Here is a 24,744-nt window from a genome sequence, read left to right on the forward strand (position 1 = left end):
CATATATTACATAATGTACTTCATAGCATGTGGGTACTTGTAGGTTAACCACTAATACCAGTACTTCAAAAATGGCATTTACTTCAGCTGATGTCATTGGGCGGTCGTACCGGCTTGCGGTTCCCCGAAACTTTGGTGCTACAAACACCAGAGACAGGTTGCTGAGGGGCAGCGTGCTTCGCTCTAGCTTAAGACCTTCTATCATTTTTGCAACACCTGCAACACCTGCAACACCTACAGCATCTCTCCTCAAAACCCCAACACGACAATATAACAACTCATCTTCATCTATCTCCTCAATATCCGTCATACGAGTTGATTGCTTTTTTAAGCCATTGGACAGGGGTCATTTGACACTCGCGCCCTACCGATCATTCTCTTCTTCAACACCTGCCAAATCTGTCGCTCTAGCAGCTCTTGATTCGCAACATCATTCTCAACCCAGATCTAGGCCCCACAACAACTCTCCCAATTCTCCTTTCTACCTGCAACGTGGGGTTGCCCCTCTACATATAAATATACCAGCACATCTACCCAACAGCCGTTCTTTCTCTTCGTCGTCCCCAGTCTCTTGTTCAGCCATCATACCCTCGTCCATCATGGCAGACCGAGACATTCTTCCCTCTACCGTCGTCCCCTCCCATTATGATCTCTCTATATCCTCCTTGAAGTTCGACGACTGGTCTTTCCAAGGAACAGTGGACATCCAAGTCTCGATCACGGAACCTATCAAGGAAATAGTCATCAACTCTATCGAGCTCAAGCTACACACTGCCAAAATCACTGTCGACCACACCAAGTCCTCTCAGACCCTTGAGACTACCACCTTCAACTATGACGAAAAGAAGCAGCGTGCAACCCTCGTCTTCGCTGAAGAGGTTCCTGCCTCTCAAAAGGCTACTCTCCACATTACATTCCAGGGAATCCTGAATAACGATATGGCGGGTTTCTACCGGAGCAAGTACCAGCCTACAGTCCCCGCCGCGGCCTCAGTACCCAGAGACGATACCTTTCATTACATGCTAAGCACCCAATTCGAGGCCTGCGATGCCCGCCGGGCTTTCCCTTGCTTTGACGAGCCTCGGCTAAAGGCAACTTTCGACTTTCAAATCGAGATCCCCGAGGATCAGGTTGCCTTGTCCAACATGCCCGTTAAAGACACTTCGAAGGCCAAGGATGGCTTTGTGGTAGTTTCCTTCGAACGTACCCCGGTCATGAGTACATATCTTCTTGCCTGGGCCGTTGGCGATTTCGAGTACGTCGAAGCACATACCGAGCGACGATACAATGGAAAGCAAATCCCCGTCCGTGTGTACACCACCCGAGGGCTTAAGGAGCAAGGTCGATTCGCTTTGGAACATGCCCCTAAAACCATCGACTTATTCTCGGAGAGCTTCGGTATCGATTATCCCCTACCAAAGTCCGATTTGCTTGCCGTTCACGAGTTTACACACGGAGCGATGGAGAATTGGGGTCTGGTTACTTATCGTACGACGGCCGTCCTTTTCGACGAGAAGACCTCGGACGCTAGATTCAAGAATCGTGTCGCATACGTCGTCGCTCACGAACTAGCCCACCAATGGTTCGGCAACTTGGTCACTATGGACTGGTGGGACGAGCTTTGGTTGAACGAGTCGTTTGCTACCTGGGCGGGATGGTACGCCGTCAACGAATTCCACCCCGACTGGCAAGTCTGGGCTCAGTTTGTCAACGAGGGAATGGAATCAGCGTTCCAGCTTGATGGAATGCGCGCATCTCACCCTGTTCACGTCCCAGTCAGAGATGCTCTAGATGTAAACCAGGTCTTTGATTCCATTAGCTACCTCAAGGGATGTTCTACTTTACGAATGTTAGTCAATCATCTCGGAGAGAAGACTTTCCTTCAAGGAGTTGGGGCGTATCTAAGGAAGCATGCTTACGGTAATGCCAAATCTGAATACCTCTGGGAGGCGCTGGCTGAGGCCTCTGGAGCCGATATCACTGGTCTTATGGGTAACTGGATAGAGAAGATTGGTCATCCCGTATTGACCGTTGCTGAGGAGCCCGGACAGATCTCGATTAAGCAGAACCGGTATCTATCAACAGGCGATGTGAAGCCAGAAGAGGATCAGACCATATGGTGGGTACCGCTCGCCTTGCAAGGTAAGGTAGGGCAGCAGGACATTCAGAACTTGGCCCTCACTGAGAAGAGCACGACAATTCGCGATATCGACGACAACTTCTATAAGATTAATAGCAACGCCACCGGTTTCTACCGAACAAACTACCCTCCAGCTCGTCTTGCAAAGCTTAGTAAGCAGCTTGATCGCTTGAGTAACGAGGACAAGATCTCCATTATTGGTTCTGCGGCTGACTTGGCCTTCTCCGGCTACGGCACCACACCTGCTCTTCTCTCTTTCCTCGAAGGCTTCAGGGGTGAGACAAATCAACTTGTCTGGGCTCAAGTTCTAGACTCCCTCGGGCTAGTTAAGACTATTTTCGGCGACGACGAAGTTATCAAACGCGGCCTCGAGCAGTTTACTCTAAAGCTTATTAGCAGCGCAGTAGAGGAGATTGGTTGGGAATTTCCAGAAGGCGAAGACTATCTCAGGAGTTTGCTGCGAAAGAGACTTTTGCTTAGCGCCGCAGCAAACGGCCATCCACAGTAAGTTGCCCTGTTACAAGATTATATACCTCATTTCCCTATGATTAAGACTACGCTATGTTTCACATACACTCCGTTTCACCAGCTAATAAACGGTTCAGAGTCGTCGAAAAGGCCAAGTCATTATTCGAGGCTTGGGCCGATAAGGGAACCCCTCTACCCCACCCGAACTTGAGGACCGTAGTCTACCGTGCCGGTGTGAAGACCGAGCCAGCAAAGGCAGTGAAGGCTCTCAAGAAAGAGTGGTTCACCGGAGCATCTTTTGATGGAAAATTGGCCTGCCTTGCATCGCTAGGTCACGTTCGTGACCCTGACCTCATTTCTAACAGCGTCCTGCCCTTCAACAGCGACTTATCCCCACCAGCCCCTCCGTCCGAATCAGTACCTTCAGGGGACATGCATACCATTGGTAGCACCTTGGCGACTAATTCAGTTGCCCGTCCAATCCAGTGGAAGTACATACAGGACAATTGGGAGAAGTTAACAACCAAGATGGCGAATCCGGTCGTTCTTGACCGCTTCGTCAAGCTCACACTTTCGAAGTTCACCGATGCCAAGTACATCGACGAAATTGACACCTTTTTCAAGGACAAGGACACAAGCGCCTTTGACCGAACCTTGGAGCAAGTCAAGGACTCCATCCGTGGCCGAGCCGCCTACCGCGAGAGAGATGCTCAGGTCATCAAGGAATGGTTAGGCGCCAATGGTTATCTCCAGTAGAGAGAGCTTTTGTCCAAGGTGTCGTCGGTATATCTATGAAACTCGTGAAAACTCCTGCGTGAGTTGCAGCATTGAGCATTATATCAAAGCTACAAGCCATACAAAAGAATAGTAAATAAAAATTAACACATATTGTGCAATTCCATATTGATCCTAGCCTACCTACATGAGAGTTGAGATTTTCGTAGTACCAGTTGTGCGACATGACAGCTCATCGTCAAACTTAGGTAGTCTTGCTAGTACCTAATTGCAGACTACATTCTCCTTTGGGCAAATCTAAAAAGTCGTGACCGTCCTAACTAGCCTCCATGCCCCCCCATAGGGAATAAGTAAGATAGCACTGAGTCAAGAATATGATATTCTCCTCTTCTTTAGTTTGACTTAGTTATATATAAAAATAGTTGGAGGTAGCTGAACAGGAGATAAATAAGTTAATGAGCTTTCTCCTCGTTCGTAAAAACTTCGAAGCCAAACACATCATTATCATTATTATTATCAACATAGGCTTCTCGAATTACTATTATAGCAGAGAACTCTAACTCTTGTGGCAAAACGTCTAACGCCAGCCAACTCGAGCCCCTTTCTTCCCGAGGTCTCTATAATATAAGTCTAGAGCCTCTCGCATCATATAATCATTATACGCGGTCACACGCAACATTACAGGCAAACACAAAGCAAGCAAGCAAAGCATGTATCCTCATAATCTTGGTCTCATTAACCATTTACGCCAACCGACTTCTTTTTTCGCGTCTCGTAAATGCCAACGAACTTTTGGTACAGACAAACAAGGAATCCTGTCCCCCACCAACCCGATGCGCGGTGCGGGAAGAAAGCCGACGCCAGTTTGTGCCCACCCTGTTGTTTCCCTTTTTATAAAGTCAGAGGGCCGATCCAAACGCATTTGGACAGCCCACCAATCCCTTTTTTTGCTTTACAATTATCCTCCTCATGAATACATGCGCGGGCACCGAATGCTAATGTTTTTTATATCGAAATTATTCCTGTACAACCAGACGGGCAGAGTCTAGATACGGTCGAGTGAGAACGAGGTAGATCAGCGCCATGACTGTCGAGCCAGGAGCCGATCCCGAGAGATGCGGCAATAAAATCGACGGGCACCGGCACGAGACTGAATCCTCTACGACTCTTCAGTTCGTGGTCTTCCACCACGTCCCATCCCGCCGCGGCCGCGACCACGACCGCGTCCTCGTCCCTCTCCGTGTCCTCGCCAGCCACCGCGGTAGTCGCCTCGGCCACGTCCTCTCCAGCCTCCTTCGCGATCACCTCGTGGTCGGTTGCGCTGAACTTGGTGAAATCCGTCGTTCGCTTCCGCGGGGGCGCGAGACTAAATAATAGTTAGTAACGCTAGACCAGAACACCTCCTTGAAACATTTTAAAGGTATGGTAAGTAATCGTCTATTCACTAACCTCCGGTGGGTTCTCGGGCTGTTCGTCGGCCCAGGATTGGACATTGCCCGTCGATGCGGGGGTTGCCGTTAGACCGGTCTCCGTTTCGGTAGGATCTCGAGGGACCTTAACCCACTCTTCCTGGGAAATGGAGGCGCTCAGGTCGTTGTTAGCATCCCATTGAGACTCGGCGGCGGCGTTAGCAGCATCATCACCGACGTCTGCATTCTCAGGGACACCAGGTGCCGATGTCGGTGTAGACTCGGTGTGACCGTTAGTTAACGGGGCCGTAGCTCCAGTACTGTCGATCTCAGTAAGACCGGCATGGGCAACAGTTGGGTCAGTTCCATTAGTGGTCTCGACAGAAGCTTCTGTAGATTCAGCGGCTACCTCAGCAGCAAACAGAGTAGCATGAGCCGCGGACACAGCCTTAACTTGGGCGACTGGGAGAATGTCAGTAATAACAGGAGAAGGAGGTATATCGAATACACGAACATGTAGTCTGAAGCTCGTCTCCGCTAACACTGGTGGTCTTTTCTTCGGAGCCTTCGATAAGCTTAATCATAGTAGAAACAGCATTCTCGTCTCCCGAATAGACGTTAAGGAGAACACCCTCGAGCGCCATGTTCTCGTCCAGGCCAGCATCTGCCTCCTCTGTTCTTCGAGCGGCGGCCAGTCGAAGGAACTGCGACAGTACCAGCAAACTATCATGCTGGGTCTTCTTAGAGTCGGCTGCGGCTTGCTCCTTAATCTCGCTAATCGCATCGGCCTTCTCCTTCTCGAATCCCTCTGTCAAGGACTTCTCTAAGCTAGCCTTCTCGGCTGCGATGCGAGTTCGGTATTCCTCGTCCACTTTCTTATACTGGGCAAGTTGTTCCTCGAGCTGGGCAAGTTGAGATTCCAGTTGGGGCTTCTTCAGCCGCTGGGTGCGCTGGTCGGCGTTGATGATTCTAGCATTGACAAGTTCATCTAGTGATTTGTCTTTGTGCTGGTCGATTATGATATCGGTCTTGGCAGAATTGGACTGAAGGGTGATATAGTCAGATGCAAGCTCCACCAAGCAGTAAGTGATGAGGGGGGGGGAGGAGGGAGGGGGGAGACATGTGCATTAAAGAACTTACAATCTTTTTGTTTAGGTTACGGATGTTCCTAGTAAAACAAGTTAGTGAGAAGTAGAGCGCTAGAAAGCGACGATGTCACACTGACTTCTGAAGCTCACGGACGTAAGGGCTTTCGGAGCTATCATCCTGACCTTCTTGACCAGCGACGGAGCCAGCCTTCTCGGGCACGGACAGAGCAGACGGGGCTGGAGACTCGGTTCGCTCAGCCTTAGCCTTCTTCTTCTTTGCAGACTTGGACTCGGTCTGAACGAGAGGGTTCTGAACGGCAGAAGAAGGCATAACTAAGGGTGATGATTTGGTCGTGTGCTCGGCGGATTGGGTAGGTGGGATATTTTTGGGGGGGAGCTTGTTTGCTCAACTTGGCGAAATGTAGGATTCAAGGTTGGTGGGGGGGAAAAAAAGAAGAGGGATGCAAGTTCTTGCGCAAATATATTCTAGAGTGAAATTTTTTTTTCTTTTTTGGAGATTATGGTTCTAGGTAAGGTAACTAGGTGAGGTTGCGAAGTTGCGAAGTTGTGAGGTTTGTGAGGTTGTGGTTTGTGGTAAGATAGGGCGAGTTTGAAGAAATGATGCAGTTGGTGCAGTTTTTGGTTGGACTTGGTTGGACTTGGTTGGTCCTAGTCTTGGGTCCTTGGTCCTTTGGGTTTGGTTTGAAAGTGGATGTTATTTTTCTGCAAGTGCGAGTTTTGGGTCCAAAGCTCGAGATCGGAATTTTTTAACCAGGGTTACCGTTAGCTGCTTACCCTAGACCCGCCCTTGATTCAGGGCCCAACGCCCTCTAACGCTCTCCCCTAATCCAACGGCTCATGCAACGGCTCATGCAACGGCTCATGCAACGGCCCCGATCTGACAACTGGGTAAGCCTGAACCTTACGTAGCAGCGTTGGTTAGGTACCTACTTTACCCACCAGCGAAACTTGAAGAAACTCCAAGAATTATAGAGTGAAAAAAAAAAGGTCAAATTCACAACTATCTAGTCCATATAATCTTTAGTACCTAGTTTAGTTTGTACTGCGCAACGTTTCACATTTTATTCAGTTAATGCCTCTCCTATTGTTGATCCGTTTCTGTATAGTCATCCCTATCCTTAGGTACCAAGTTAGGTTTCCATGTATCTGGCCATGTTGCGTCTTCAATAAATACCATACTTGAAAGCCTTGTACCTGTGTGCTAGGCAGTAAGCAAGGCTGAGCATACGCGATCTATGCGCTATACCAAAACCACCAGCGACTTCCACCGAGTCCGATCCGGAGAAGCCTGATGTATCCACCCACTCGTTACCTCGCGCAAGGCGCGCTTGATCGAGGTGAGACAAGAACCAAAGGACACACTTCAACTATGTCTAGGCTCGGAATACGCTAAACATGCTCATTGGTTGGCTCATGATATGTATATCAAGGCTGGCCACCATAGTTCCGACGATGCTTGGTAAGCTCGTTCTATTTCATCCCTTAAACTTGGCCAGGGTATCCTTTAAGCGTATCAGTAATTCTATGCTTCGCCCCTACGAAGAAATCGCGTTAAAAACTTACCGCAGTAGCTTTCTTCACGCTCCTAGCACTTATCCCTCTTTCGCCAGCTTGTTTTCCGTCAATAGCCGCCTCCTTCATGAGTCTATAATTTATACGGTCAATATTTCAATGAAAACGAATTTGCAAAGTCAAAGAGGGGGGGTCAAACCGTACGTTTGCATGAAGAGCACGTAGTCGAGGAATATCTATAGTGATGTGCATCTAATTAGAACGCGTCGTGAACGCGGGCCAAGATAGTAAAAGTAGAGCAAGCTGCTAGCCTTACCATGACATCGACGTTCTTGCTAACGTTGCAGTTTGAATGCGCTTTCACAATCTTCTTCACCGTCGCCCTCGGGTACATCTTCTGCCCAGGAGCCATTTTGGATTATATTAAATGAGGAAGACGAGTTAAGATGTTGTCATGCCTTGCTTGTTAGACCAAAGGCGTTTAAACAATGGATTGTAAACTCGACTTGTTGATTTTGAAGATGGCAGCTTAATAAAGCCCCACCAATCGGCATTGACTGACAGCTGTACGAAGTACGCACGTTAGAGGTACATACGTATAAGTACTGAGGTACGTACCCCCGAAAGAGCTTGGGCCAGCTACCCGCCCTTGAATTGACTTGCAGCTTCCACACAGGAACATGGGGCATATCCGACAGCATTATCACGTGCTATTGTCAACATCAATTATTAATGAATTTAAGTTGGTATAATACCTAAAGACTCAAAACACTTACATCAAGTATAATTGCTATATCAATCGAATGAAGAGCTATTTTTAATAATAATATATATAATTCCCAAATAACCCTGAATATAAATATTATAATTTATTAAGGTAAATATATCAAATCTTGGCTTTGTACATCTAATGAACAGGAAATAGAGACTCCTGCAAAGTATGGCTTATCACTTTAACAGTCAGATTCTCGTGAGAGACTCTAAGCTGCTGATGATGGCATTATACTCTGACTTTGAGATAAGAACTCAACTGATCAATGAACGCTGAATATAAGGCAATAAGGTAGAAACGATAACTGAGGCTGAAAAACTAGAATTGACTGTATAGCGGCTAACTGAAAGATAAACTGAGGTTGAAGTTGCTTATGCTCCTGATCAGTAAGATGAGATGATCTTAAGACCTTTATATGGTCCGTGAGACTAGATTACATAATAAGAAGATACCCTGTAATTGGCTCTGTAACACCACACTTGTTCACTAAGCGTAGTGTATAAAGCTACACTAAATTGTAAAGAATAACAGCAAAAAAAATAGCACCGTTTGAAATACCTAGGTTACTTCTTAAACCTATTCATACAACCAGCTGGATTTGACCGCAAAACGAATGACATGAAAATGAAAATGATTCCCTGACCACCCCTATATCTTCACCTATATCTTCACACAATTATGTGCTGCCTGTTTGATTCCTAGAGGGATCCAACCCCATGTGTAAGTCACCTATGTCGTCCGTGCGAGATTGACAATTACCATTGAAGCCCCAGTCGGTTAAGTTGAAGCCATTGGAGAAACTAGATGGGTGAGTATTACTAAGAGGCACCGCGCCCGTGAGAGCTAAAGCGTTCTGATCATAATTTTGATCCTCTTGAAGCAAATGATTGGAACCATATGCTGAGATGGAGGCATTATTATATGCCTCCGGCGCCCCAAAATCGAATGAAGCAAAATTCGGAGACTCGGTCCCGCTATTTGGCATATAGTCGGGCATATAAGCCATTGGCTGTGTATTCAGATGTGCTGACGAGAAGTCGATGTTTTGAGAATCGTATTCATACTGCTGTTCGCCATTCGCTTCACCCATACCCCCATCTGGCGAGGAATACCCCGGCGTGCCGAGCATACTCAGTAGGCAATCGGATTCAGAAGAAGAATTACCCGTCACATTTTCCGCCGGAATATCAACAAATCCGCTCTCTGGTGATTCGGCCATCTGTATTTCGGGATCCGTGTAGCCCGGGGAGCTTTGTCGGGGTTGGCGGAAGGCTTTTGGCCGTGCCAGAATTGCCTCTATCCTTCCTTGAACTGAATTCATGATCATCCCAGAAAGTTTCTCCAGATCTACGATCGGGTAGGGTAATTCCTGTGCGAGAAGCACGCTGATATCCTGGGCAATATTCCATTTGGTGTACTCGTACTGATCATATACTTCGTAATCTTCTACAACAGGATCGAAACCTATTTCGAGTTAGCTTGGCAACGGCACGAGTAGAAAGGGGACGGGTAATACTATGGTCAGGTATGTTTTCATCCTCTGGGAATAAAGCATTCCACAAGTGCGCCCATTCTTTAATATTTTGATTGGCTCCCCTACTCCTCAATTGCGAGTCGACCGTTTCTCCAAACCCATTTTCGGGGTCGGAGTTTTGGGTGCCCATTCGCGATGGCGATCCAGGTGCATGAGGGCATCGTCGATAATGCATCATTAGTTCAGAACTCAACGAAAACTCTTTCTGGCACCGAGTGCATCTATCTTTGAAGTGGGCCGATGTGAGGTGCTTCCTACTGGATGTTAGGTCTCTACAATTTTCTGATGCGACATACAACAGATCCGCTCCCGTCTTTCAATCCGTCGGCTTCGTACTGGATATGGTGTTTATAGTTTCGAAAGGAATATTGGCATGATGAGAGATAGAACTCACTTCAACTCCGACATATTGGGAAATGGCTTATTGGCGCATTTCTCATAGTCGCGAATATTGAACCTGATGGGGTTGCGCTTCCTATAAGGGCAGCTAAGTTCCCCCCAAATCCGATACCCCTTATTCTTCCCTTTAACACTTAGACTATTCTGTGGAGAAGAGCCAGACTGAGATGTTCTCCCGTCTGTCGGGATCGATCCACCAGATGGAGAAACGGTAGACGTGCCAGTCAGAGGTCGGATAGCACGGGTGGACCTGCTACTCTCCCCAGCATCATAGGGGTCGCCTGGAATGGTGCGGACTCCGATATCTTCATTAGCTTCATCGTCCTGCACGCAATGTCCTTCATCTCGTAGTATACTGGCGCACTGCCATTTGACCTGTTCGAAGGCATAAATGACACGAATGGGCCGTACAAGTCGACGAAGACTTATACCAAACCATTGCGACAAAGCATCATCCGCTGCTTTCTCAAGGTCTATATCTTCATCTTCCGAGTCCTTATCCGTACTATCAAAACTCCCGTGGGGACTGGATGCATCTGCGCTTGACGAGCCGGCGAATGACTTATCGAGTATATCTAGATCTAGGCTATGGCCCGTAATCGATGGCTTGTTTGACATTGACATCCGTTGGTTTTGACAAGGTGTGATGTTGTCGTTCTTGCTGGGTAGTAAGGCCTCCAGAGAAGAAGGATAGTTAAACGGATTGCTATTAGTTTGAACGTTGACAGTATTATAAAGCGCATCTGATTCAATGCCAAGGAGGGCGGCGTACTGGGGGTCAACTTTATTCACCACCTTCGCTGCTGGATGTAGCACTGGGCTCGGGGGTGCTGAATGTAGGGGAGATGTGTAATGTGTAGAATAGGAAGCTTTATGGCGATGTCGCCTAGAGAATGTCGAATTGTATGACTTTGAATCGGAGTTCGACATAGTTCCAGTCGAAGAAAGATCTTCAGCAACATTATGGGTTTTGTGGGAACTGCTGATTGACCAAGGCATGTCTACCCTTTGCTCTTTGCTCTTGTTCTTGTTCTTATAGTATGTAATAATAGTTCATTTGGCTTGGGCTGATCGCGTTGAAAACACACCGAAATCTCAGTACAAATATATATATATCTTGAGACTATTGGGTGCAACATTCCGATTATAGTATCCGATGAATTTGTCGGTTTATTTCATGCGAAAATGAGGTTGCAACGATGGCATCACGCCATTGGTTCAGTCAAACCCAACTGAACTATTCATTTCTCAACCAATCCTACGCTGCTATATGTGATGGCTTCTGCATGAGGTAGCAGCTAATCTCATCTGACTCACTTCTGCAACGGTAGCGATTTGACGGTCAACGAAAAGGCTTTTTTAAATATTATGTTCGTGTCTGTGGCGCTGCGCTCATTTCGGTCGCGGATGCCCAGCGATCTCTTTGGTTCAAACAAAACAGTTTGGTTTTTTTCACCCTGGGTCAGCCTTCATCAACCAATGGGATGGTTTCAGGAGCATTCTCCTGAGTTCAGTGCCCATAAGCCGTCAATGTGTAAGTGTGTATAATGATTTCTGAAGAAAACGGGACCCCATTCCATACTTAACCTAGGATTCCCATTGTACATGCTTCAAAGGCTTTGCCAGATATGCCATGCTTCTCACACCAAGTAACTCGATCTCTTTTTCAACTGGGGGGGATTTCCCTGGGGACTGTTTCTCTGAGCTTAGGACCGCTTTAAGTGTACATCTAGACTTAGAGTTCAACCTTATTACGATTGATAAGAAATGATTTTTAAGATAGACCTCTCTATACACTACTACGTAAATAGTTTGACTTTTTCGCATGCATCTCAAAGCGAATGCTATTTTCCCGCGGCAAAGGACGTAGGTCAAACGGCAAGAGATCGAGAGTGATTTCTTATCAAGCCATATAAATCAACTGGGCTCTTCTTTGCCTGCTCTGACGGCTTTATTCACTGCACCTAAGACTATAGCTGTATTTGTCATTATACTTATAAGGCTCTTCTTTCATTATTTTACAATGCCTGCTGCGCATCTGCCGGATACTCGAAGCAACGATAGGACGTAAGTGTTCTGCAGTACCTTCATTCTGTCATAGTAGTGAATTTTACCGGTAGCTAAATGGATATTAGCGCTGAGAGAAGCTCTTCGAACACACAGATTGCTAGGAATTTGAGTGATAGAAGTTCTCTACAGGGCCGCCTCATTCAAAGAAGCATGGGAACTTGGAAACCCCAAGACGACAAAACCCGTGTAAAGGAGATACTTAGAAAAATTGAGAAGTATAGTAATGCATGCACATTACACAATACCACAAGCCAAAAGAAATAACCCTGAAGGTATGTGATGTACGAGCTAGGTTAAGTGAACACATTTTAATGCAAGAACTTGCTAATAGGCTGGCAAAGAGGCTGTTGAAATAATCTACCTACGTCAATTAAGTAGATCGATGGAGAAGGAATATCTACCTAACATATGTACCTAATGTTAATGTTATAGAATTATTCCTGTGGTAGTTGGTTGTCTAGTAGAGACTATTAGGGTTCTAGGCGCTACATCTAGAACAAAGGATACCCTTAGCATGTATATATTCAATTCAATGCTTCTTGCCCTACCTCGTAATAGTCTTATCTTTCTACCCCGGTCAACCTTTCAGCCGGCTTTACGCCAAGGAATAGGGGCACTCACCCGCCCATGTCGCCACCGGGTACACAATACATTATGAGGCTCTGCCGCCCGCTGACGCGTCCTCGCACCGAGTTTACCGCTTTAATTTCCTGTTAACGGGATTGATATGTCCTTAAGTGCGAGGGAGACACGGTACATTATCCACTTACATCTGATTTGTTGAGACTTTTGCACCATTCTTAAAGTGGCAAGTTTGAGTCTTTTCAAAGTCTTAATTTGTCAATATAAGTGGAATATGTACCTGTATCTCCCTCGCACTTGAGGACATAGTGTAAGAAGTTAGCAAGCCTAAGGTCGTAGGCTACAAAGATCTGAACCATATGATCTTATTCTTTCCCTAGGCCCTATTGCACCTACCTATTTCTTTGATATTCCTAATCCCTATTCTAAAGACAATCTCCTTTTTCTCTGTGGTAGCTAATGAGAGTTCATGAATTTTACTGATCTACATAGTCTGTCGAGAACTATGCCCTCAGGTGCCAGCGTGACGCCCGTACACTCCACTTATATTAGCAAATCAAGACTTTAAAAGCGCTTTAGATACATCACTTTAGGAATAGTATGTAAGTTAACAGATGCTATTTAAATAAATAGGTAACATCCGGGTTCAAGAACTGACGACATGTTAAGCGATGATATCATTTTCCGATCTGGTGGCCCAAGTCCTAAAGCTCAATAATGCGTTTGTATGGACTGTATAAACCTGGGTGAATTATACATTGCTTAAACATAAAATCATTTATTCATAAGATAAGTATATGACAAGAACAATAGATTGGAGATATATAAAAAAGATGAGCTGGGTTGTTTACATTTAAACGCTTAATATAAAGAAAATATAAATGCATAGGCTTGGTTTAAGCCAGTTTAATTTCACGAGGGTTTAAAAAGGTTTCCAAATTGAAAAATCAACCCCCCTTTTTTTATTAATTTATTTCTAGTTATATCAATACGACTAAATATAGTCCCTCTAAATCGACGCCTCATTTTTTTCTATTTTCTTTTCTTTTTAAAGAACTTTGCCAAAGCCAGTTAGCCTTTGCAAAGGAACAGCGAATGCTTTATAAAAGCGGTGGATAATAATCATAAAAGATCATCGTTCAGTAGTTTCAGGTCTTACTCCCGCTGACCTCTGGAATCATCGGAAATATTGGCCTGTTGCAGATTATCGACGAACTTCATTTGTTGACCATTGGCGTTGAAGATCTGGAGCTTTCCATTCTCGCCCACTTTACGGTACCCTTCGGAACAACAGCTGGCATACTATAGAGAAAGGATAGGTATATTCACTCCTTCTAGGCAGCCCTATCGGACGCCATGTGAGTAAGTTAGAATTTTACTAGAAGCGACTGATGGAGGAGGTCATTATGATTGCCAACCTGCGTCTAACAAGCTTAGATACCTACAGCAGCTATCTCGGAAATATTTCTAGTATACTACTGATGATTAGGGTGTAGAATATGAAAATTTGGAATTAATAATTGCTATTTAAGAAAAAGGGGAATTTGAGTGCTGAAGAATGAGACTAGTCCTTTCAACTTAGTAATCCCGCTCTCTCTTACAGAAATATCACCTCTTCGGGAGGAAACCATGATCTCACCTACAATATAAAAACTGTTAATAGAAACATTAAACAGATAACTGACCTGGCAAGTAATTGGACGCATATTCAAATACACTGCTTCCTTTCACTCAACTACTCCACAGTTTATAATACAGTAACATACTGTACATATTCACATAACTAACAACTCAATCACATCCCACCCCCATACCATAATCAGGTAGACATCCCGACCTACCAGCAAAGAAATAATGTCCTCACAAGTACCAACACCACGACAATTCCTAACATCCCTAATAGAAAGCCTAAACTCAATCCCTACCCCCCCTACCCCCCAACCCATCACAGGAGGCGGGAACCCGCTGAAGCTCATCCCGCCGGCGCACCGCCCACTCCTCACCACTCTATACGCGCTATACCCATTAACTCTCCTACCAGCCCTAGACCTACTAGACAGACATCTCGCAACGCGCATCATAATCGCACCGCCTCATTCCCAGGGAGACACAACAACACCATCTGCAGCACCCGAAGAAAAAAAGGGGCAACCACCAACCCACCACCCCTTCTACATAGTCCGCTCCGCACAACCCCAACACCCCCGGCGCGACACCGCCTCCGCCTCCGCCCCCGGCCCGCGGTACGTCGTGCGCCCCTCCGCCTGGAACTGCAGCTGCGCCGCCTTTGCCTTCGCCGCGTTTCCGCGGGGCGAGGACCGCTACGACATCGGCTCTACACCCTCCACAGCCCAGCAGACCAGGAAAGACGACGACGAGGCGCTCGAATGGCAATTCGGAGCCCTGAGCCTCGACGGTACGGAAGGGAGCGGGATCGCCGGGGTGCCGTGCTGCAAGCACTTGCTGGCGTGCGTGCTGGCTGAGAGGTGGAGTGCTGTGCTTGGCGGGTATGTGGATGAGAGGGTTGTTGGGAGGGAGGAGGCTGCGGGTTTGGTGGCGGATGTTTGAGGGGGAGGAGGAGGTAGGTGTGTATGTTGGAGGGAAATGGGTTGTCTACAATATGATATGATGAATGATGAATGAAGTGACGAGTATTCTACCCCTGGAAAGAACTTATACAGGGCTATAATGTGATAGTGTATAAACACCAGTAAATAACCATCACCCATGAGGAAGACTTAAGAGATAAAATGATGCCCTCGTCAGGGATCAGCCCCTGGTCAGAACTCTATAGATTTGCATGCATGAGGTATCCCCAACCTCGAAATCAGCCCTCGTCCAAAGAGGATTAATGTACAGGGGTTGCAGTAATTTGGTATTCCGTCTACTCATAAAAGCTCTACTATTTCTTCTTTTCCTTGTCGCTACTCTTCTCCGTAGTCTCACCCCCGACGCCATTAACGCCGTTCTCCTTCTTCTCCTTATCGTCTTTTCCTGCCGTCGCGGCAGCTTCCTCCTTCGCCTCCTTCTCTTCCTGTTGTTGTCGGTTCTGAATCTTGTTCTCGATTAAGTCGTGGAAAGCCGTGATGGCGCGGATTAAGCTGCTCAGGTAGATGGCAAGGAGCTGGTCGTTCGTCTTGACGCTCATCGCATAAGATAGTTCACCCACGTTACCGCTCTTTCCTTCCACACCGGGCTTGGGTGTCGATAGGTTAGGTAGGAGGTTGAAGATATCTTGGAGGTTTCCTAAGACTGCATGGTTCACTGGTAATTTGCCGTCCTGAACTTTCTGAAGGTATGCTTGAATGTCGCGCAATCGGAGGTGTAGTCCTTGTAACGATTGCAGCTGGTTTGTGATCCGCGTCGATAGAGTACCGATGGCTACGTCACGAATATCCCGGAGCAGGTGCTCGACACCGATCTCTTCCGCTTCCTCGGCCTCGATGGTGGAAGGTGTATGTACGAAGGTCTTGGATGTGGTTGTGCCGTCCTATTCATCCTTATATTTAGCATTTAATATATGGCGTTAGTACGGAACTACTTACGTCCTTAATCTCCTCTACCGCAAAGTACGCATCTGTCGGAACGCCAGACTCCTTAGGTTGGACGTCGATGATGACTAGTAGCGGGTTTGGCGTATATCTCTTGAAGAGTTCGTTGATCTGAAGGTCGGATGCGCGCAGCTTAGGTCCTGAGTGGTACCAGCCTATTAACTTCTCTCGGGCGTTGACCTTCTTGAACATGTCGTTCATGTTCTCGACATAGTTGTGATCTAAGAACCAAACGGACGGATCATCGCTGTCCTCCTCGAACGGAACTATATAAAGCGAATCAAGTTTAGTGGCGCTGACGTAGGCAACATAGTAAAGAGTAGATAATAATGCGACTAACCTGCAAAGCTGTTTGATACCCGTACATTCTTTCCATCGTTCTGACCCAACAGCACACCGACGACTCGCTTCCGCGTGCCCTTTGCTACCCGATTAAAGTGGTCTACGACGGAGAGGAGGACGAGAGGGGCAACTGTAACATTTTTGTTGACAAAAGAAAGCGTCTCGGCGGTCGTGGCAGGCATCTTGAGGAAGGGGAATAGGGGAATAGGGAAATTGAGAAATAGAATGGAATAAGGAAGCTTGGTTACTCAAGATAAACGAGCTTGATGGAAGTTGATAAACAGATAGAAAGGCTGTCGTATGTGAGGCTGCCTTCGCACGAAATCCCGGCAAGCTCAGCTCTTGATTGGGGTTAGTGCGGAATATGTTATGCACAGACCCCCACTGACAAGGCTGATGTAATAGGTTGCTTATGTCCACTCTTAAAAGTTTAAGAGAGATTCAATCTAGGTAAGAATTACATAAACATAACGTGGCTGAAGGAGATGTGGCTTGTTCTTTTACTGTGCGGCTAGTGGGTCTTACTCTGGAACCTTTCTGTAATGCTTTCAACGTTTTAACAGAGCAATGTTAACAGAGCAATGCCAACAGCATCTGTTTGCTACTAAGCAGGGAGGGTCATATGAATAATTAGACTAGCGAATCCTTCCGGCTGACTGAGGTAAATTCTGTATGTATCATGTTTTGACAACTAAGGACGAGCGAGCCTTGGTATCCATTTGGCCGAGTACTTGGAAGATCACGAGTCAGTGCTGGTCGTTGTTTATTTTACCACCGTGAAAGCCGTTTGGATGCAACATCCTGAACGGAATATAGGTGTAGAACGATTACCAAGGTAACAGGAAAGTCATAACAAGGAATATAATGTTCAATTTCATCAACTACATCTAAGTCTAAGAGAATCTCAAATATCGTCAACCTCGGCGGTCCAACGGAGAAAAGAATAGTAATCCGACTTTCACTTAGGTCCGTAGAAAAATAGCCGAACCCCAAGCAAGCGCCAAGCCAGAGCTTAACCTAAACGGGTAAGACGGTGAAGCTACCTCAAGCTACCTCGGTGCGGTAAGCTAAGAATTACAGGCAGATTACTGGCCGCATGCCGCTAAAAAGCAACAAGATGTCTCCACTCTTTACTGCCATCCATGGGTATGGGTCCTTCTATGCCTAGGCTGTAGCGGTTGTTGTTCAGTTGTCCCTTTCAGCCACTGGGGAGCCCCAATTGCCCCGAGCTCCAGTCTAGGTACCGATAAACTTCCAGTACGGGGACGGGGACGGTGAGCGTTTTTTCCTTTAGTCCCCTTTAGCAAGTCGCAATTGAACGTGGCAAATCTGTTCCTTGTCCCGAAAAATTAAAAAAGTAGAGGTGGCCATTCCGTCTTCGAGTTATAATTCTCGAAAAAAAAAAAAAAAAGAATATCCCGATTCCCGACTCCCCGACCTCGCTGCACGCTGCACGAGCACCACCGAAATTCCAGCTTCTAACACCTGGCAACCTTCTCTGCCAACCTTCAACTTACTACGCTCTTCTTTATCTTCCCTACCGGAATTTCCGTTGCTCCCTTTCCTTTTTTTTATTATATTACTCACTCATTCTTTTGTGACTTGACCCGTCGCCTTTCCCTTACCTAGCCTTGGTCTGGCTCAATTGATTCGTTTGAGTTGTTTAAAATGGGTATTATCGACAATGAGATGAAGCGGTTGCAGGACGTTGTGTCCGGCTTAGAAGACCGCGTACGACGTCTAGAACAGCGCCAATCCGGCGAAAGTAATGAGAGCGTGCGCATGATCCTCATGGGTCCTCCTGGAGCTGGTATGTTATTAGAAGAAAATCATTTAGGCCGAGGTATTGGTCTTAGTTGAGCGTTGCGCTAACTGCGACTTGACAACTTTCAGGAAAGGGAACGCAGGCGCCCAAGATCAAGGAGAAGTTCTCGTGTTGCCATTTAGTAAGCGCCGACACGTTCTAAAGCGCTATTTTCATGCGGATGTGAATTACTAACAGCCGTAAAAAGGCTACCGGCGACATGCTCCGATCCCAGGTCGCCAAGAAGACGCCTCTTGGAAAGGAAGCGAAGAAGATCATGGACGCCGGTGGTTTGGTCAGCGATGAGATCGTCATTGGCATGATCAGGGAAGAACTTGACAACAATAAGGAGTGCAAGGGAGGGTATGTTCTTTTTTCGCGCTTTTGTAGCAATGGTTTTTTTTTTTTTTTTTTTCCTTTTTTTTTGGCTTGTAGCCAGAACGACGTATCGAATTCCAACGTTGAACTCGACTAACCTTGTCCTAGCTTCATCCTTGACGGTTTCCCCCGCACTGTCGCTCAAGCCGAATCGCTCGACAAGATGCTTGCCGAAAAGAACCAGAAGCTACAGCACGCCGTTGAGTTACAAATCGACGACGCTCTCCTGGTTGCGCGTATTACCGGTCGTCTAGTCCACCCCGCCTCCGGTCGAAGTTATCACAGCACCTTCAACCCCCCGAAGGTACCTATGACGGACGATATCACCGGCGAGCCTCTAATCCAGCGATCTGACGACAACGCCGATGCGCTGAAGAAGCGTCTGGTTACCTACCACTTACAGACCTCCCCAGTTGTCGGATACTATAAGAACACTGGTATCTGGAAGGGCGTTGACGCCAGCCAAGAACCTGGCCAAGTTTGGATCAGCCTGTTGAAGATTTTCGACGAGAACAAGAGCCCTAAGAGCGGTGGTATCTTGAGCAGGCTGACTGGCCAATAAGCCAGCGGCTACTCTTGTCTTTGCCTTCCGCTCTCATCCTGGTTTCCTAAGATTTGGATCTAGGAGGTGAGACGCGGGCATGGATATAGGAGTTTCCAACATGAGGCGTCAGGCGGTCATCTAGGAAGGCGTCATTATTGGAATGTGATGTAGTGGGAAGGGGTATCTGGAGCCCAGGGCGCCTAAGGAGTAATGATGGGATGAAAGGAGTACCTATGGAAATAACGCGCGACTTGTATCATACGACTTGCATGTACCATGGCATCATGAATTAAGCCTTTTGAAAGGCCCTGAATCCTGTGTCTCCCTGAATGTTAGCACTAAACTTCGGTTCAGCCTGTAGATAGAAAACACGATGATTTTTCAACGTAATATCTCTTCCTATTCTATGTTGAACAATAGCTATTTTTCAGAACTGACGACTATTCATACTCCAGAGAAGGTAATATTGAGCTTTAGCTTCAACGGGGTAAGGTTGGATGACTAACTGCCAATTGAAGATAATAACTAATAGCTTAGTTACACTTTTTAATAAGACTATAAATGTCAAAGCTCAGCTTGAGAGTAACGTAAATAGTATAATTACCTAGAGATACATGTAGTAATCTCTTTCATCATTCGAGATGTACGAATTACGAAGCATAGATACAGACATGTAGACAGAAGATCATGAATATGATAAATATCCGCAAGTAGCAGTTAGTTTCTATATTGTATAGACTATACATATGAATACGACTATCTACTCGTTACCAACTTCAAGCGAAAAGCGGCCCCCCAATCGCATAAATCACTTAATACCATTACGACATATGCAGGGTCCAAAATAACATCAAATAAGACCGCTTAGAGACTACCCATATAATAGAGTATAGCTACCGGCATTATCTTTACTGATAATCCATTTCGAGTCTCAAATATATATATATATATATAAAACAGCAGCAAAAATTAGGTATCTCTCTCTCATAACCAGAAACTCCAACAACCATGGCCTTAACATTCACCACCTTCGACGTCTTCACCAAGACGGCCTTCCGCGGCACCCCCCTCGGCATCATCTACGTGCTAGCAAACACACAACTCACCCAGGACCAGAAACAGCTCATCGCGCGCGAGTTAAAACCTCTCCAAGACGGGTATTCCTGCACGAGCAGACCCCCGCCGACATCCGCGCCCGCACCGCCCGCATCGACAATCTTCACCCCGCTCGCCGAGATCCCCTTCCTTCGCCGGCCACCCCCACCCATCGGCACGGCAAACTATACTACCTCCTGCACCACCTACGCCTAGGTAGGCTCCGCCAAAATCCTATCCACCCGCGCCGGCCCCGTGCCCTTCAAACAGGACCCGAATGGCGGGACCGGCGCGCAGGTCGCCGTCGCGCATAACTTCCATATCCACCGCCTGCCGTTCGCTGGCTCTATGTATGGGGGGGTACCCCGTCGTTAGCATCGACAACAGCATGACGGCCATCATGGCGCAACTCCCGGACCTAGACGCCCTGGCGAAAACAAGACGGCGAATCTGGTCGGCGCGGAGAATACGTTTGCCGCCGCGGCCGCGCTGGACGAGGGGCTGGCGCAGCGGGCCGGTTGTTACGTATTTCTATATACGTTGATATGGGGCGCACGGCGGACGGGACGCGTAAGCTACGAACGCGCAATCTCGGGAGTCGCGAGGATCCGGCGACGGGGTCGGCGGCTGCGGGGCTGTGCTCGATGCTGAGTTTGTTGGGTGGGGTGTCGGGGTCGACAGCGACGACGGCGACGCGGTCGTTTGAAGTCACGCAGGGCGTGGAGATGGGGCGGCTGAGCGAGATACGGGTTCGCGTGACGGTGAATGCTGCGGGGACTGGGATCGAGGAGGTTTTGATTTCGGGGGATGCGGTTAAGATTTTGGAGGGGACCGGGACGGTGCCTATACCGTCTCCTGAGACGAAGGTTAAGCCTGAGTAAAAGTAAATGTAAATGATGGGATGAGTGAGTCTATGCATGATATGACACTGGAGCTGGCTTATTGCTTGTTATAGCTTTGTCGTGGTTATTGAATAAAGTGAATACATGGTGTGTAGAAGTAGGCCGTATATAAGTCCATGCTACCGACGTGCCCATTATCTACTATTTCGCCGGGTTACTATGTATCAGATGCTTCAAGAAAGGAGCGTGCTTGCAAAGTCATCATACTACCTACTATTACGAGTCGGGAATACCAGCACACGACAAAATGCGTTTAAATCAAGTCATAGACGACGATAATCACCTAATGCCTATCTTTAACTCCTCGCCTATGCTCTAACTTAGCTCTATACCCTCTAGACGACCTAACCCAACAGACGGCCAACATAAGGAGAGGATGGGAAACGAAAGTAACGTTTAAATTTTCGCAGAGGATATCTAGGCAGTAGGCCAAACGCAAGTCTACTTTAATCCAAACACGTAGTCTCAATATTATGCTATAGGGGTAGTCGTTCCGCGAGGTGAACCCAACTCTATCGCCAACTCAGCAGCTTTTTTTATAAAAAAATATGAAAAAAAGAAGGTGGTATGATTAGGTAGGTATCTTCCATTGCCCGTCCGTAAGACGAGCTACGTAGCAAACAGTCAGTCCGTCCCTCAACGCCAGACCGTCGTTCACGTCGTAATCATACAAAGGAAGCAATAACGAAGATATCAGAGGGAGCGCGCAGCAGTAATAAAAGTCTTTGACAATAAAAAAAAAAAATCCAACGCCTTTCCATTAGGTATTTCCCCCTTTCCTGCCTCCCTCCTCTCTCTGGAGGACAACAACGCCGATGGAAATGCAGTTTTGACCGAGTTGTGATAGCCGCCGAACGCCTCGCTTTTAACCCGAAGCCTTGGGCACCCGCACCCTCTGCCATTTATTTTTCTTGCCAGATCACCACCGTAACTACACGTGTAAGTTGACTGAAGGTAAGTCTCGCTAGGCGGATCGCCCCTTAGCTGCTCGAGCCGCCGGCGCACTGACGTCCCTTCTGTCCCCCGTTCCTGACATCATCTGCCTCCGGGGCGTGGCTAGGCCTTGCGCAGCACTCCTAGCTCTACCGCGGCGCTCTCTAATCTGCGCTAGCGCTTCCTCGCGCGTCATTGTTGGTGCAAGGGTCGGGTTATTGACATCGAATGACGGAACACGGTTTTGGTTAGTTGGTTCTCGAATAGGAACTGTCGTAGTAGTTGTTACTGTGTAGAAGGCAGCAGTGCTGTGAGGTCGTGTATCCTCATCTGGTTCCATCTCAACTTTCGGGCGGGCTGCTTCTTCGGCATCTTCTTCCGAGTCTGAGCGATTAGGACCTTCTAGTGGCATGGTCGGGATATTCATCATAGGGTAGTTAGATTCGCTTTGACGCGGTGCGTTGAGGAGTGAGAGGAGGGAAGTGCGCTCCTGCGCCATCAAGGCAAATGTTGGAGGCTCGACGGATGGAGTTCGAGAATAAAAAGAATGGCTTGGTGGGGGATCTTTTGGGGTCGTTGGCTCGCAGGGGGAATCCTCAGACTTCTCTACTATGTGTAGGTCCTGCTGCGAGATAGTCCTGAAGATCCCCTCAGAAGGAACAAAAATAGTCGAACGCCTGGGCTCCTTTCGTTCTCTCGGCGCCTCCTGTTGTACAACATCTTCTATCTGCGATTCTCTCTTCTCTAGTGGCGGTAGCTCTCGTTCTTGTTGTCCTGCTTGCTCCTGTTCCTGACCTTGATTGTACTCTGAATTTCTAGATTTAGTAAAGATAGGCTGCTCTACGGATTTGGGCTCCTGGCCTAAAATCATAAGGTCTGCCGGGTCCACAATCGTAACTGGCCCGGTCCGTTCTTGACGTGCAGAGGCAGCTAGACTTCTCCGCGAGCGAGACTTCACACAGGAGCAGCATCGTAGTTGACACTCAGCCTGCACAAACTCTAGATGTTCTTGGGCTCGGTCAGCTCTTTGCCTCTCCCATTGCCACAAACGTGTTAACTCTTCGATCTCCTCTTCACTCGCAGCCGAGGAAAGAATATCGACTGCCGACAAAGAAAAACGCTCCTTTTTAGGCGACGCGAATTCGCTATCCGGATCCTCCGGCGGGAGCGGTAGACGTCCCTCGGCAGCGATCCTAGCAATCTCTTCGCTCTTGGCGGCATCCTTGTAGGCATCGCGCTCCTGCTCGACAAACGCAATGCGCTCGAGGGCCTTCTCTAGCTGCTCTTGTATTTCGGCTAGCTGATAGCGGGATTTAAACGCTTCCTGCTCTCTAGCCTTGCTAAGATCCTTCTCCCTTGCTAGGGACTCTTCAACAGACTTGCAAGAACTTCGCGCAGTTTTGAGTTCTTCTTGTAGCTTAACAATAGATGACTGTGTCTTGAATACCTCCTTGCGCGCGTGTCGAATTTCCTTCTCCCAAATCGTTTTGCTGTGTTGGAGAGTTTCTTTTGCTTGTCCATATTTCTCCTGTTGATTAACGATTAGCGTAAGTACTCTACCAAGGATGAATTGTGTTCTAGCTTTAGTAAACTTACCATGACATCTTCTAACCTTTCGCCTACTTTGCGCTCTCGACCGCGGCTCTCTTCGACTTGTCGTCGCAGGGCCCTGGCCTCTTCACGATAGCGGCGCATCTCAGCCTCTGCTTCTTCGCGTCCTATCATGGCTCGTTTTAAGGCGGCGTCGGCCGTCTTTCGTTCAAGTTGTCTGGACATCGATGCCGCGCCTCCGGGGCCAAGGTGTGCTAAGTTATTGAATTGGCGGATCTTGTCGTGTACGTCGCTATCGCGAAGGTGGTCAGACTTCGTGGGAGATGGCGGGGCGGCTTCGCGCTGTTGATTAACTTTGTCAGGAGATGAAGGCTGGAGTGCCGCACCAGGCGAACCTGGCACGCTAGACGAATTTTCGACGTGAATCATTTGTTTACCCGCTTGCACTTGCGGATTTGTATAGTAGGTACAAGACAGATTAAATGTTATTCTGAGGAAGAAGCGATTATGTGCAGCATTGGGTTTGAAAAGCCACCTTAAAGTTGTGGAATGTGTTAAAGATTACTGTGTGTGGTTGAGCAGTGATAAGTGGAGGTGACAACTTAGAAATCTGGTGATAGCGGGTCGCTATGTTTATCCTCGAGATAAACGCGTTGCCAGGTCAATAAATACGGAGCCACGTGATTAATTGACAGTTATCTAACGGTCTGAAAGGTCATACTACAGCTGGAACAGGGACATTTGTGGCCCCATATATTCCGTGCGCCGACCGTTAGCACTCGTAGAATAAATTCTATTAATTTTTGTCAGCCGTTAAATAAACGATCCACATGAATTGTATGATTGAATTATGTACCTAGGAGGTAGTTCACTAATTTTATTCTCCTCTCAACAACATTGATCGACCATGATGC

General features: G+C 47.3%; 9 protein-coding genes across 9 annotated transcripts; 4 read left to right on the top strand and 5 right to left on the bottom strand.

Annotated features, from left to right (window-relative positions):
- Positions 1 to 201: 201 nt before the first annotated feature.
- F4817DRAFT_322983 (peptidase family M1-domain-containing protein) lies at positions 202 to 3,576 on the top strand. The gene is made up of 2 exons (XM_049301466.1): positions 202 to 2,644; positions 2,746 to 3,576. Exons 1-2 carry the CDS (start codon positions 600 to 602, stop codon positions 3,362 to 3,364), a joined length of 2,664 nt encoding a protein of 887 aa, XP_049164067.1. The 5' UTR covers positions 202 to 599; the 3' UTR covers positions 3,365 to 3,576.
- A 277-nt stretch (positions 3,577 to 3,853) lies between these two features.
- Positions 3,854 to 6,562, bottom strand: F4817DRAFT_322984 (uncharacterized protein). Its single transcript, XM_049301467.1, has 5 exons — positions 5,978 to 6,562; positions 5,893 to 5,920; positions 5,267 to 5,795; positions 4,793 to 5,214; positions 3,854 to 4,709 (listed from the first exon to the last, which is right to left on the bottom strand). Exons 1-5 carry the CDS (start codon positions 6,169 to 6,171, stop codon positions 4,503 to 4,505), a joined length of 1,380 nt encoding a protein of 459 aa, XP_049164068.1. The 5' UTR covers positions 6,172 to 6,562; the 3' UTR covers positions 3,854 to 4,502.
- Positions 6,563 to 6,835: 273 nt separating this feature from the next.
- Positions 6,836 to 7,904, bottom strand: F4817DRAFT_322985 (uncharacterized protein). Its single transcript, XM_049301468.1, has 4 exons — positions 7,690 to 7,904; positions 7,578 to 7,609; positions 7,425 to 7,506; positions 6,836 to 7,363 (listed from the first exon to the last, which is right to left on the bottom strand). The coding sequence occupies exons 1-4, from the start codon at positions 7,783 to 7,785 to the stop codon at positions 7,337 to 7,339; spliced, it is 237 nt and encodes a 78-aa protein (XP_049164069.1). The 5' UTR covers positions 7,786 to 7,904; the 3' UTR covers positions 6,836 to 7,336.
- A 551-nt stretch (positions 7,905 to 8,455) lies between these two features.
- Positions 8,456 to 11,555, bottom strand: F4817DRAFT_322987 (uncharacterized protein). Its single transcript, XM_049301469.1, has 3 exons — positions 10,074 to 11,555; positions 9,662 to 9,933; positions 8,456 to 9,609 (listed from the first exon to the last, which is right to left on the bottom strand). Exons 1-3 carry the CDS (start codon positions 11,075 to 11,077, stop codon positions 8,822 to 8,824), a joined length of 2,064 nt encoding a protein of 687 aa, XP_049164070.1. The 5' UTR covers positions 11,078 to 11,555; the 3' UTR covers positions 8,456 to 8,821.
- A 2,823-nt stretch (positions 11,556 to 14,378) lies between these two features.
- On the top strand, positions 14,379 to 15,391 carry F4817DRAFT_322989 (uncharacterized protein). Its single transcript, XM_049301470.1, has one exon. It carries the CDS (start codon positions 14,585 to 14,587, stop codon positions 15,296 to 15,298), a length of 714 nt encoding a protein of 237 aa, XP_049164071.1. The 5' UTR covers positions 14,379 to 14,584; the 3' UTR covers positions 15,299 to 15,391.
- A 74-nt stretch (positions 15,392 to 15,465) lies between these two features.
- F4817DRAFT_11197 (maintenance of mitochondrial structure and function-domain-containing protein) lies at positions 15,466 to 17,098 on the bottom strand. Its single transcript, XM_049297490.1, has 3 exons — positions 16,622 to 17,098; positions 16,276 to 16,547; positions 15,466 to 16,220 (listed from the first exon to the last, which is right to left on the bottom strand). The coding sequence occupies exons 1-3, from the start codon at positions 16,803 to 16,805 to the stop codon at positions 15,633 to 15,635; spliced, it is 1,044 nt and encodes a 347-aa protein (XP_049164072.1). The 5' UTR covers positions 16,806 to 17,098; the 3' UTR covers positions 15,466 to 15,632.
- An 850-nt stretch (positions 17,099 to 17,948) lies between these two features.
- Positions 17,949 to 19,503, top strand: F4817DRAFT_11213 (adenylate kinase-domain-containing protein). Its single transcript, XM_049297492.1, has 4 exons — positions 17,949 to 18,433; positions 18,517 to 18,569; positions 18,636 to 18,790; positions 18,914 to 19,503. Exons 1-4 carry the CDS (start codon positions 18,292 to 18,294, stop codon positions 19,365 to 19,367), a joined length of 804 nt encoding a protein of 267 aa, XP_049164073.1. The 5' UTR covers positions 17,949 to 18,291; the 3' UTR covers positions 19,368 to 19,503.
- A 641-nt stretch (positions 19,504 to 20,144) lies between these two features.
- On the top strand, positions 20,145 to 20,761 carry F4817DRAFT_11240 (uncharacterized protein). The gene has a single exon (XM_049297493.1). The coding sequence runs from the start codon at positions 20,358 to 20,360 to the stop codon at positions 20,658 to 20,660; it is 303 nt and encodes a 100-aa protein (XP_049164074.1). The 5' UTR covers positions 20,145 to 20,357; the 3' UTR covers positions 20,661 to 20,761.
- Positions 20,762 to 22,042: 1,281 nt separating this feature from the next.
- Positions 22,043 to 24,345, bottom strand: F4817DRAFT_11246 (uncharacterized protein). The gene is made up of 2 exons (XM_049297495.1): positions 23,876 to 24,345; positions 22,043 to 23,807 (listed from the first exon to the last, which is right to left on the bottom strand). Exons 1-2 carry the CDS (start codon positions 24,257 to 24,259, stop codon positions 22,311 to 22,313), a joined length of 1,881 nt encoding a protein of 626 aa, XP_049164075.1. The 5' UTR covers positions 24,260 to 24,345; the 3' UTR covers positions 22,043 to 22,310.
- Positions 24,346 to 24,744: the final 399 nt, after the last annotated feature.

Source organism: Daldinia loculata (assembly GCF_022478755.1).
Source record: "Daldinia loculata strain CBS 113971 unplaced genomic scaffold F4817scaffold_1, whole genome shotgun sequence".
In the NCBI taxonomy this organism is placed as follows: domain Eukaryota; kingdom Fungi; phylum Ascomycota; class Sordariomycetes; order Xylariales; family Hypoxylaceae; genus Daldinia; species Daldinia loculata.

Coding starts and splice junctions, on each gene's coding strand:
- F4817DRAFT_322983 (XM_049301466.1), top strand. CDS start 600: ATGGCAGACCGAGACATTCTTCCCTCTACCGTCGTCCCCTCCCATTAT. Junction 2,645..2,745: donor GCAGCAAACGGCCATCCACA/GTAAGTTGCCCT, acceptor TAAACGGTTCAG/AGTCGTCGAAAAGGCCAAGT.
- F4817DRAFT_322984 (XM_049301467.1), bottom strand. CDS start 6,171: ATGCCTTCTTCTGCCGTTCAGAACCCTCTCGTTCAGACCGAGTCCAAG. Junction 5,921..5,977: donor TACGTCCGTGAGCTTCAGAA/GTCAGTGTGACA, acceptor TTGTTTTACTAG/GAACATCCGTAACCTAAACA. Junction 5,796..5,892: donor GTAACCTAAACAAAAAGATT/GTAAGTTCTTTA, acceptor ATCACCCTTCAG/TCCAATTCTGCCAAGACCGA.
- F4817DRAFT_322985 (XM_049301468.1), bottom strand. CDS start 7,785: ATGGCTCCTGGGCAGAAGATGTACCCGAGGGCGACGGTGAAGAAGATT. Junction 7,610..7,689: donor GCAAGAACGTCGATGTCATG/GTAAGGCTAGCA, acceptor ACATCACTATAG/ATATTCCTCGACTACGTGCT. Junction 7,364..7,424: donor GCGTGAAGAAAGCTACTGCG/GTAAGTTTTTAA, acceptor ATACGCTTAAAG/GATACCCTGGCCAAGTTTAA.
- F4817DRAFT_322987 (XM_049301469.1), bottom strand. CDS start 11,077: ATGCCTTGGTCAATCAGCAGTTCCCACAAAACCCATAATGTTGCTGAA. Junction 9,934..10,073: donor CCCAATATGTCGGAGTTGAA/GTGAGTTCTATC, acceptor AACATCCAGTAG/GAAGCACCTCACATCGGCCC. Junction 9,610..9,661: donor TGAAAACATACCTGACCATA/GTATTACCCGTC, acceptor AACTCGAAATAG/GTTTCGATCCTGTTGTAGAA.
- F4817DRAFT_322989 (XM_049301470.1), top strand. CDS start 14,585: ATGTCCTCACAAGTACCAACACCACGACAATTCCTAACATCCCTAATA.
- F4817DRAFT_11197 (XM_049297490.1), bottom strand. CDS start 16,805: ATGCCTGCCACGACCGCCGAGACGCTTTCTTTTGTCAACAAAAATGTT. Junction 16,548..16,621: donor GGTATCAAACAGCTTTGCAG/GTTAGTCGCATT, acceptor CGCTTTATATAG/TTCCGTTCGAGGAGGACAGC. Junction 16,221..16,275: donor CGGTAGAGGAGATTAAGGAC/GTAAGTAGTTCC, acceptor AAGGATGAATAG/GACGGCACAACCACATCCAA.
- F4817DRAFT_11213 (XM_049297492.1), top strand. CDS start 18,292: ATGGGTATTATCGACAATGAGATGAAGCGGTTGCAGGACGTTGTGTCC. Junction 18,570..18,635: donor AGTTCTCGTGTTGCCATTTA/GTAAGCGCCGAC, acceptor AGCCGTAAAAAG/GCTACCGGCGACATGCTCCG. Junction 18,791..18,913: donor AATAAGGAGTGCAAGGGAGG/GTATGTTCTTTT, acceptor ACCTTGTCCTAG/CTTCATCCTTGACGGTTTCC.
- F4817DRAFT_11240 (XM_049297493.1), top strand. CDS start 20,358: ATGGCCTTAACATTCACCACCTTCGACGTCTTCACCAAGACGGCCTTC.
- F4817DRAFT_11246 (XM_049297495.1), bottom strand. CDS start 24,259: ATGATTCACGTCGAAAATTCGTCTAGCGTGCCAGGTTCGCCTGGTGCG. Junction 23,808..23,875: donor AAAGGTTAGAAGATGTCATG/GTAAGTTTACTA, acceptor GTTAATCAACAG/GAGAAATATGGACAAGCAAA.